This window comes from Ranitomeya imitator, chromosome 9, assembly GCF_032444005.1.
Source record: "Ranitomeya imitator isolate aRanImi1 chromosome 9, aRanImi1.pri, whole genome shotgun sequence".
Taxonomy (NCBI): domain Eukaryota; kingdom Metazoa; phylum Chordata; class Amphibia; order Anura; family Dendrobatidae; genus Ranitomeya; species Ranitomeya imitator.
Window position 1 is genome coordinate 7,124,275 of NC_091290.1, and position 12,189 is coordinate 7,136,463.

Sequence of the window (12,189 nt, forward strand, 5' to 3'; positions counted from 1 at the left end):
GGTGGGGGGCTTGTGGACGTCAGCGTATCCGATACCAACGTGTGACAATCCCGTGTAATAAATGACTTGCGCTGATTACTTTTATTATAGGAGACAGGAAATACAAAATACGCAAATCAGAAAAGATGCAACAAATGTCAGTCTGCACAGCGCTGAACCTGTCTGAGCTGCAGTATGTGCTGCAGAGCTGAACTTCTGGCGACAAAAAGCGCCTTCTAGACTGATAGAGCCTAATAGACAAGGAACAGGCACAAGGGAGGCAACCACGGGCCGGCCCATGAGGTAGCCCATGAGGTGGTTCACTAGGCAGCCACGAGACGGCCCACGAGGCAATTCACTAGGTGGCTACGAGGCGGTTCACTAGGTGGCCACGAGACGGCCCATGAGGCAATTCATTAGGCGGCCATGAGACGGCCCACGAGGCGGTTCATTAGGCGGTTCACTAGGCGTTCACTAGGCGGCTACGAGGCGGTTCACGAGGCGGTTCACTAGGCTGCCCACGAGGCGGTTCACGAGGCGGCCCACAAGACGGTTCACTAGGCGGTTCACTAGGCGGCTCACGAGGCGGTTCACTAGGCGGCTACGAGGCGGTTCACTAGGCGGCTCACGAGGCGGTTCACTAGGCGGCTCACGAGGCGGTTCACTAGGCGGCTCACGAGGCGATTTACTAGGTGGCCACGAGGCGGCTCACGAGGCGATTTACTAGGTGGCCACGAGGCGGCTCACGAGGCGGTTCACGAGGCGGTTTACTAGGTGGCCACGAGGCGGCTCACGAGGCGGTTCACTAGGCGGTTCACTAGGCGGCTCACGAGGCGGTTCACTAGGCGGCTACGAGGCGGTTCACTAGGCGGCTCACTAGGCGGCTCACGAGGCGGTTCACTAGGCGGCTCACGAGGCGGTTCACAAGGCGGTTCACTAGGCGGCTACGAGGCGGTTCACTAGGCGGCTCACTAGGCGGCTCACGAGGCGGTTCACTAGGCGGTTCACTAGGCGGCTCACGAGGCGGTTCACTAGGCGGCTACGAGGCGGTTCACTAGGCGGCTCACGAGGTGGTTCACTAGGCGGCTCACGAGGCGGTTCACGAGGCGGCCCTCGTACAACCGTCCCCTCTCTGGTTTTCTGTAGGATCTTATGGACTGGGGGGAATCATTATGCGCTGTCCCGGCACAGGGGGGCTGTCACCAGGATTCGGACCACCGGTGAGATAGTGACCGCACCGCCGCCTGTATTACTGCGCAGCCTGTGGGAAAGGCGAATGACGTCCCCATGGGGAGAGCTGAACGTCAGAGCTGACATTGTAATGAAGTGAGCACAGTAACATCCCGACAATCCAAAATTTTTAAAAGTCCAATCCTCATTTCTGGCACAAAATTCCTCTAATCCAGGATCAGACTTCAGGTTAGCAAATATTCTGGATTATCGGGCAGTCATAGAAAAGAATATGAGGCTCGCTGGTAATACAGGAATCATCCGGGAATCCTCGGTGATTGTCTTGTGTTTTTCCGCTTCAATTTTGGTCAGATTCCACTTTACATTGAAGTTGAGTGCAGGAGCCGGATTATCAGTATTACTTTCTGGATTATGAGATGCCGGATTACAGGATGCTCACTGACATTCTAGGTAAGGCTCTACAGTTACTGATAGTTTGTTTTGTGTGCCGGGTCAGGCGCAGGTTTGCTCTCAGGCTTCAGTTCTGCTCATGGAAGGAGTAGGATAGCCACAGCTGAAGCTCGGAGCCTTGGGCCGAGCCGCCGAACACTATGGTGATGGCCGAGCCGATGGACTTCATGGTGATGGGGATCTTCTCCTTCGTCAGCCGAGCTGAAGAGAGAGGTTATATGTCAGCCAAGATCCGGCACCGGAGGGAGATGTTACTCAGCGCTGTGCACACAGACATGCAGCAATCGCCGCGATGCCACAGAGCAGCAGCGACGCTTCATGCAGGACGTTTCGCCTCGTCGGGGTCTTTGTCAGGAGTCGCAGAGAATGGATAGAATTACTGTTTGCAAAGTTACAGCCGATGTTGCAGAGAAGTGTTACAAGGTATCAGGCCCCAGCACCGCGCCCACTGACTACGTCAGCCAAGAACGCAGAACAAAGGTGAATCCTGAGGTTTATCTACAGAGCAGAGTCCGAGGGCAGAGACCGTGCACAGAGTCCACACCCGGGAGACACGTAGAGGCGAAAGCTGCACTGCGCTGTATACTATATACTGTGCACCGCGTGCCGTACGCTATATACTGTGCACTACGTTCTGTACACTATATACTGTGCACTACGTGCCGTACGCTATATACTGTGCACCGCCTGCCGTACACTATATACTGTGCACTACGTGCCGTACGCTATATACTGTGCACCGCGTGCTGTACGCTATATACTGTGCACTACGTGCCGTACACTATATACTGTGCACCGCCTGCCGTACGCTATATACTGTGCACCGCGTGCCGTACGCTATATACTGTGCACCGCGTGCCGTACGCTATATACTGTGCACCACGTGCCGTATGCTATATACTGTGCACTACGTTCTGTACACTATATACTGTGCACTACGTGCCGTACGTTATATACTGTGCACTACGTTCTGTACACTATATACTGTGCACTACGTGCCGTACACTATATACTGTGCACCGCCTGCCGTACGCTATATACTGTGCACCGCGTGCCGTACGCTATATACTGTGCACCGCGTGCCGTACGCTATATACTGTGCACCGCGTGCCGTACGCTATATACTGTGCACCGCGTGCCGTACGCTATATACTGTGCACCGCGTGCCGTACGCTATATACTGTGCACCGCGTGCCGTACGCTATATACTGTGCACCGCGTGCCGTACGCTATATACTGTGCACCGCGTGCCGTACGCTATATACTGTGCACTACGTGCCGTACCCTATATACTGTGCACCGCGTGCCGTACGCTATATACTGTGCACCGCGTGCCGTACTCTATATACTGTGCACCGCGTGCCGTACGCTATATACTGTGCACCGCGTGCCGTACGCTATATACTGTGCACCGCGTGCCGTACGCTATATACTGTGCACCGCGTGCCGTACGCTATATACTGTGCACCCCGTGCCGTACGCTATATACTGTGCACCGCGTGCCGTACGCTATATACTGTGCACTACGTGCCGTACACTATATACTGTGCACCGCGTGCCGTACACTATATACTGTGCACTACGTGCCATACACTATATACCGTACACTATATACTGTGCACTACGTGCCGTACACTATATACCATACACTATATACTGTGCACTACGTGCCGTACACTATATACTGTGCAGTACGTGCCGTACACTATATACCGTACACTACGTGCCGTACACTATATACTGTACACTACGTGCCGTACACTATATACTGTGCACTACGTGCCGTACACTATATACTGTACACTACGTGCCGTACACTATATACTGTACACTACGTGCCGTACACTATATACTGTACACTACGTGCCGTACACTATATACCGTACACTACGTGCCGTACACTATATACCGTACACTACGTGCCGTACACTATATACCGTACACTACGTGCCGTACACTATATACCGTACACTACGTGCCGTACACTATATACTGTGCACCGCGTGCCGTACACTATATACTGTACACTACGTGCCGTACACTATATACCGTACACTACGTGCCGTACACTATATACTGCACACTATGTGCCGTACACTATATACTGTGCACTACGTGCTAAACACTATATACTATACACTATGTGCTGTACATTATATACCGTACACTATATACCGTACACTACGTGCCGTACACTATATACCGTGCACTATATACCGTACACTACGTGCCGTACACTATATACTGTGCACTACGTGCCGTACACTATATACTGTGCACTACGTGCCTTACACTATATACCATACACTATATACCGTGCACTACGTACCGTACACTATATACTGTGCACTACGTACCGTACACTATATACTGTACACTACGTGCTGTACACTATATACTGTACACTACGTGCCGTACACTATATACTGTGCACTACGTGCCGTACACTATATACCGTACACTATATACTGTGCACTACGTGCCGTACACTATATACTGTGCACTACGTGCCGTACACTATATACTGTGCACTACGTGCCGTACACTATATACTGTGCACTACGTGCCGTACACTATATACTGTGCAGTACGTGCCGTACACTATATACCGTACACTACGTGCCGTACACTATATACTGTACACTACGTGCCGTACACTATATACTGTGCACTACGTGCCGTACACTATATACCGTACACTACGTGCCGTACACTATATACTGTACACTACGTGCCGTACACTATATACTGTACACTACGTGCCGTACACTATATACTGTACACTACGTGCCGTACACTATATACTGTACACTACGTGCCGTACACTATATACCGTGCACAACGTGCCGTACACTATATACCGTACACTACGTGCCGTACACTATATACTGTGCACCGCGTGCCGTACACTATATACTGTACACTACGTGCCGTACACTATATACTGTACACTACGTGCCGTACACTATATACCGTGCACTACGTGCCGTACACTATATACCGTGCACTACGTGCCGTACACTACATACCGTACACTACGTGCTGTACACTATATACTGTACACTACGTGCCGTACACTATATACCGTGCACTACGTGCCGTACACTACATACCGCACACTATGTGCTGTACACTATATACCGTACACTATATACTGTACACTACGTGCCGTACACTATATACCGTGCACTACGTGCCGTACACTATATACCGTGCACTACGTGCCGTACACTACATACCGTACACTACGTGCTGTACACTATATACCGTACACTATATACTGTAATATAGTGATGTTGTACACAATGACGAGCTCGGCTCTGCTACATCTGCACATGGCTCCTCACTTATTCTTACCTTTAAAGGTTTTATTGTGGGATTCCCCATCGTAAACCATCAGGGAGCAATGATCGCAGGACGCGCTGCTCAACTGCATGAGATTCAGCAAAATATTCTGATTGTGCGGAGCCCGAAATACGACGCGGCACCTGGGAATGTCAGAAATAAGGAAGGATGGAGACCATGAAGTGATGAGCACGACTTATACTAACAATGTACATGGACCTGCAGACTGCGGCCTCGTGTACAGTTTACATACCCCGGCAGAACTTTACATTACGAGATACAAGGCCACAATATGGCGCGCTCCACCTGGTCTGACCACTATTTCGTACATTTACCTGTCGCGGTCCGGACTGTCCTGACCGCCGGCCACCAGCTTGATGTTTCCCGGTGATTGTAGGGACACGTCGTCTTTACAGAGCACATAGATGTTCTGTGCAGAGCCGGAGCCATTGTCTGCAGGACGCTCTGCAAGAGACACACGATCAATAATGGCGGATTTATTTCGATCATGTTCATTTGTGCTCTGGCGGTTCTGGCATATGACCGCTGCAGCCAATCAGTGACCAATAAACCCACTGATTGTCTGCAGCGGTCTTGTGCCTGCATGTCGGACCTCTGCACTGCACGTGATGAATGGGTTGTAATTATTTTGCTGTGTTTTAGTATTTTCTGCCGTTTTGCTTCTTTTTTTCTCCCTAATAACACATTAACCGTTTGTGCTCTGCTTGTTGTGAGGTTATTTCTGCGTCCACACATCTGGCTCAGTCCTGTGATGTAACGTACAGAGAAGTGATGGACGTCAGTACCTGACTGCTGGGAGAGGTCATATAGCTGATCCGGAGGGAGAAGAGGATCCTGGGGCTGAAGACCAGAGTCGCCCGCTCCTGCAACCAAACAGAAAGGGTTAAAATGTATTACACAATGGCTGACGGCGTCACACATCAGACAACACGTGAAGACTACATGCCCCCCACACATATGGCCTCCGTGCATGGCCCCCTCCCTATACACGGCCTCCCCCCATACACAACCCTCATACAAGGATCCATACACGTCCTCCTCCTGTACGGCCTCATCCCCACACATGGACCCCATCCCTAAACACTGCCGTCATACATGCCCACATACACGGCCACCCCCCATACATGCCCACATACACGGCCACCCCCCATACATGCCCACATACACGACCACCCCCCATACATGCCCACATACACGACCACCCCCCATACATGCCCACATACACGACCACCCCCATACATGCCCACATACACGACCACCCCCATACATGCCCACATACACGACCACCCCCCATACATGCCCACATACACGACCACCCCCCATACATGCCCACATACACGACCACCCCCCATACATGCCCACATACACGACCACCCCCCATACATGCCCACATACACGACCACCCCCCATACATGCCCACATACACGACCACCCCCCATACATGCCCACATACACGACCACCCCCCATACATGCCCACATACACGACCACCCCCATACATGCCCACATACACGACCACCCCCCATACATGCCCACATACACGACCACCCCCATACATGCCCACATACACGACCACCCCCCATACATGCCCACATACACGACCACCCCCATACATGCCCACATACACGACCACCCCCCATACATGCCCACATACACAACCACCCCCCATACATGCCCACATACACGACCACCCCCCATACATGCCCACATACACGACCACCCCCATACATGCCCACATACACGACCACCCCCATACATGCCCACATACACGACCACCCCCCATACATGCCCACATACACGACCACCCCCCATACATGCCCACATACACGACCACCCCCCATACATGCCCACATACACGACCACCCCCCATACATGCCCACATACACGACCACCCCCCATACATGCCCACATACACGACCACCCCCCATACATGCCCACATACACGACCACCCCCCATACATGCCCACATACACGACCACCCCCATACATGCCCACATACACGACCACCCCCCATACATGCCCACATACACGACCACCCCCCATAAATGCCCACATACACGACCACCCCCCATACATGCCCACATACACGACCACCCCCCATAAATGCCCACATACACAACTACACAACCACCCCCCCATACATGCCCACATACACAACCACCCCATACATGCCCACAGACACGACCACCCCCATATATGCCCACATACACAACTACACAACCACCCCCCCATACACGACCACCCACATACATGCGCACATACACGACCACCCCCCATACATGCCCACATACACGACCACCCCCATACATGCCCACATACATGACCACCCCCATACATGCCCACATACACGACCACCCCCATACATGCACACATACACGACCACCCCCATACATGCCCACATACACGACCACCCCCATACATGCCCACATACACGACCACCCCCATACATACCCACATACACAACCACCCCCATATATGCCCACATACACGACCGCCCACATACAATTTGTGCTCAAAAGTTTACAAACCCCATCAGAATTTTTGCTTTCTTTACCTTTGTTCAGAGAATTTGAATAACACCAAAGCTTCTTCTCCACTCATGGTTGGTGGTTGGGTGAAGCCATTTATTGTCATCTACTGTGTTTTCTCTTTATAAATCATAATGACAACACAAAACATCCAAATGACCCTGATCAAAAGTTCACATACCCCGGTGATTTTGGCCTGATAACATGCACAGACGTTGACACAAATGAGTGTGAATGGCTACTAAAGGTAACATCCTCACCTGTGACCTGTTTGCTTGTAATCTGTGTGCATAAAAGCTGAGTGAGTTTCTTGGATCCAGATAGACTCTTGCATCTTTCATCCAGCCACTGATGTTTCTGGATTGTGAGTCATTGGGAAAGCAAAAGAATTGTCAATGGATCTACGGGAAAAGGTAGTTGAACTGTATAAAACAGGAAAGGGATACAAAAAGATATCCAATGAGTTGATAATACCAGTCAGCAGCATTCACACTGCGATTAACAAATGGAAAATCAGGGTCTCTGTAAAAACAAAACGACGGTCAGGTAGACCAACAAAAATGTCGTCCACAACTGCCAGGAAAATTGTTCGGGATGCAAAGAAAAACCCACAAATCCCATCAGCTGAAATACTGGACTCTCTGAAAACTAGCGGTATGGAAGTTACAAGATGCACAATAAGAGGCACTTGAAGAAAAATGGGCTGCATGGTCGAGTCGCCAGAAGAAAGCCATTACTGCGCAAATGCCACAAAGTATCTCACCTTCAATACACAAAACAGCTCAGAGACAAGCCTCAAAACTTCTGGAACAAGGTAATTTGGAGTGATGAGACCAAAATTGAACTTTTGTGCCACAACCATAAACATTTCATTTGGAGAGAGGTCAACAAGGCCTATGATGAAAGGAACACCATTCCTACTGTAAAGCATGGAGGTGGATCACTGATGTTTTGGGGATGTGTAAGCTACAAAGGCACAGGAAACTTGGTCAAGGTTGAAGGAAAGATGAATGCAGCGTGTTATCAGCAAATACTGGAGGCTAATTTGCACTCATAAGCCTGTAAGCTGAGCATGGGACGTACTTGGACGTTCCAACATGACAACGACTCGATACACAAGGCCAAATCAACCGGTCATTGGCTACAGCAAAACAAAGTGAAGGTTCTGGAGTGGCCATCTCAGTCTCCTCACCTCAGTATCATTGAGCCACTCTGGGGAGATCTCAAGTGCGCAGATTATTAAAGACAGCCCAGGAATTTACAGGAACTGGAGGCTTTTTGCCAAGAAGAGTGGGCAGCTTTACCATCTAAAAAAATAAAGAACCTCATCCACAACTACCACAAAAGACTTCAAGCTGTCATTGATGGTAGAGGGGGCAATACACGCTATTAAGAAATGGGGTATGTGAACTTTTGATCAGGTCATTTGGATGTTTTGTGTTGTTATTAGGATTTAAAAAGAGAAAACACAGTAGTTTGACAATAAATGGCTTCACCCAACCACTAACGATGAGTGGAGAAAAGGTTTTGTGTTATCATTCATATTTTCTGAAAAAGGCCAAGAAAGCAAAAACTCTGCTGGGTTATGTAAACTTTTGACTACAACTGTACATGACCCCCCCCATACACGACCACCCATCATACACGACCACCCTCGTGTGTGACACCGCGCAGGCGACGGCACAACCAAAAGTGATAGTGACAAAAAGTGAGGAATAAGACTCCAAAGCCAAGACAAAAGCTAGAAAGTTACTGCAAACTAATGGTGCACTTACTGGAGAGAATCCTTTCCCGTATCCACTGAGTAAACATGGGGACCTTGCTGTACACGCCCGGCTTGGGTTTTTTATTGAATCCAGTGCCCCCGATATCAACACCATAAATAATGAAGTTGCCTGTATTAGACATATAGACCAGCGGGGCTCCAGACTGCGCCTATGATGCACAAACACCTCGTTAGTCAGCCATTATCTCATAGGAAATAATAACATAGATTCGCCTGTTACAGCAGAAGCTTGTGCCCCAGAGCTGCTCTTCCCACTGTAATTGGGGACAGATAATACAGTATATGTGATATTACGGAGTCTTCACTAGTTGTGCAAACGTATACATGCGGACTCTGTGCTCTTCATGCTCCACCGGCCTGGGCCTGAAGGGGCGCTGATCCCCGTGTCACCGCAGGGACCTGCACCAAACCCGAGAACTCAGCTCTGAATCAAAGCGGTGGCAGAAACGCTCGTCTCCATCAGTCCCTTAGCCAATGAATGGAGCAGAGAAGCGCATGTGCAGCAACAGCTCCGCTCCAATGAGGCACTTCAGAGCCATGTTGGGAAGAAGTCGTGGTGCTGATACCTGTGGTCCTGAGAAAGGAGTGCTAAGATGTCCGCTGTCGGAGCAGTAGCAGTGCCCATGCGGTCATCACTCCAACCACGGTTATTCTCAAGGTTGGTGGCGGTCCCAGCGGACGTGACACCCCCTGCGGTCTTGAGAAAGAGGAGCTAAGATGTCTGCTGTCAGAGCAGTAGCAGCGCACATGCGGTCATCACTCTGAGCACGGCCATTCTCAAGGTTGGTGGCGGTCCCAGCAGAGGTGACGCCCCCTGCGGTCCTGAGAAAGAGGAGCTAAGATGTCTGCTGTCGGAGCAGTAGCAGTGCCCATGCGGTCATCACTCCGACCACGGTTATTCTCAAGGTTGGTGGCGGTCCCAGCGGAGGTGATGCCCCCTGCGGTCCTGAGAAAGAGGAGCTAAGATGTCTGCTGTCGGAGCAGTAGCAGTGCCCATGCGGTCATCACTCCGACTACGGTTATTCTCAAGGTTGGTGGTGGTCCCAGCAGAGGTGACGCCCCCTGCGGTCCTGAGAAAGAGGAGCTAAGATGTCTGCTGTCGGAGCAGTAGCAGCACATATGCGGTCATCACTCTGAGCATGGCCATTTTCAGGGTTGGTGGCGGTCCCAGCGGAGGTGACGCCCCCTGCGGTCCTGAGAAAGAGGAGCTAAGATGTCTGCTGTCGGAGCAGTAGCAGCGCACATGCGGTCATCACTCTGAGCACGGCCATTCTCAAGGTTGGTGGCGGTCCCAGCGGAGGTGACGCCCCCTGCGGTCCTGAGAAAGGAGCGCTAAGATGTCCGCTGTCGGAGCAGTAGCAGTGCCCATGCGGTCATCACTCCAACTACGGTTATTCTCAAGGTTGGTGGCGGTCCCAGCGGAGGTGACGCCCCCTGCGGTCCTGAGAAAGAGGAGCTAAGATGTCTGCTGTCGGAGCAGTAGCAGCACATATGCGGTCATCACTCTGAGCACGGCCATTTTCAGGGTTGGTGGTGGTCCCAGCAGAGGTGACGCCCCCTGCGGTCCTGAAAAAGAGGAGCTAAGATGTCTGATGTCGGAGCAGTAGCATTGCCCTTGCGGTCATCGCTCCAACCACGGTTATTCTCAAGGTTGGTGGCGGTCCCAGCGGGGGTGACGCCCCCTGCGGTCCTGAGAAAGAGGAGCTAAGATGTCTGCTGTCAGAGCAGTAGCAGCACATATGCGGTCATCACTCTGAGCACGGCCATTTTCAGGGTTGGTGGCGGTCCCAGCGGAGGTGACGCCCCCTGCGGTCCTGAGAAAGAGGAGCTAAGATGTCTGCTGTCGGAGCAGTAGCAGTGCCCATGCGGTCATCACTCCGACCACGGTTATTCTCAAGGTTGGTGGCGGTCCCAGCGGAGGTGACGCCCCCTGCGGTCCTGAGAAAGAGAAGCTAAGATGTCTGCTGTCGGAGCAGTAGCAGCGCACATGCGGTCATCACTCTGAGCACGGCCATTCTCAAGGTTGGTGGCGGTCCCAGCAGAGGTGACGCCCCCTGCGGTCCTGAGAAAGAGGAGCTAAGATGTCTGCTGTCGGAGCAGTAGCAGTGCCCATGCGGTCATCACTCCGACCACGGTTATTCTCAAGGTTGGTGGCGGTCCCAGCGGAGGTGACGCCCCCTGCGGTCCTGAGAAAGAGGAGCTAAGATGTCTGCTGTCGGAGCAGTAGCAGTGCCCATGCGGTCATCACTCCGACCACGGTTATTCTCAAGGTTGGTGGTGGTCCCAGCAGAGGTGACGCCCCCTGCGGTCCTGAGAAAGAGGAGCTAAGATGTCTGCTGTCGGAGCAGTAGCAGCACATATGCGGTCATCACTCTGAGCATGGCCATTTTCAGGGTTGGTGGCGGTCCCAGCGGAAGTGCACCCAGCAATCAGCAAGTTATCAGCCATCCTGAAACTGACACATATGAGAAAAGTGCCAAGGTGGCAGCCGCGGTGAAAACAGAAACAAAATCCTGTCTAAAGATTGCAGGAAAAGTAAAAACCCGCTACGCTACCATGAGGGAAGTTCATGTGGGGGTCGACAGCAGCTAGAGGGGCTGACAGAAGTGTGACCCGGATGGTGGCAGGGACCACACCGATCGGTTCCTCCCCTCGGGTCAGGGCAGTTACAGGACCGAGCAGGACATGGGACTTGTCGGACAATTATTTTGCAGCTCTGTGCCGGATCATTGGGATTTGTAGAGTAACCGGCGCCGGTGCGATGTCCCTGCTGCTCTGAACACAAGTTTTACTTTACACCTGAAGATTCATTCACATTGCAATAAACGGCACAAAAGACTAAGAAGTGCATGGACCGGAGCCAGGTCATCGCGTCTCGGAGATGGAGTCC

The 12,189-nt window shown here is 51.6% G+C and overlaps 1 protein-coding gene across 1 annotated transcript in view; it reads right to left on the reverse strand.

Annotated features, from left to right (window-relative positions):
• Positions 1 to 59: 59 nt before the first annotated feature.
• The window catches only part of OVCH2 (ovochymase 2), a 48,400-nt gene continuing 36,270 nt past the window's right edge, over positions 60 to 12,189 (reverse strand). The window contains exons 21-25 of the mRNA XM_069738369.1: positions 9,289 to 9,448; positions 5,772 to 5,849; positions 5,301 to 5,430; positions 4,978 to 5,108; positions 60 to 1,821 (exon numbers count right to left, since the gene is read on the reverse strand). Of these exons, the coding sequence (XP_069594470.1) occupies positions 1,688 to 1,821; positions 4,978 to 5,108; positions 5,301 to 5,430; positions 5,772 to 5,849; positions 9,289 to 9,448 (633 nt within the window). The 3' untranslated portion in view covers positions 60 to 1,687. The remainder of the gene's footprint in view (positions 1,822 to 4,977; positions 5,109 to 5,300; positions 5,431 to 5,771; positions 5,850 to 9,288; positions 9,449 to 12,189) is intronic.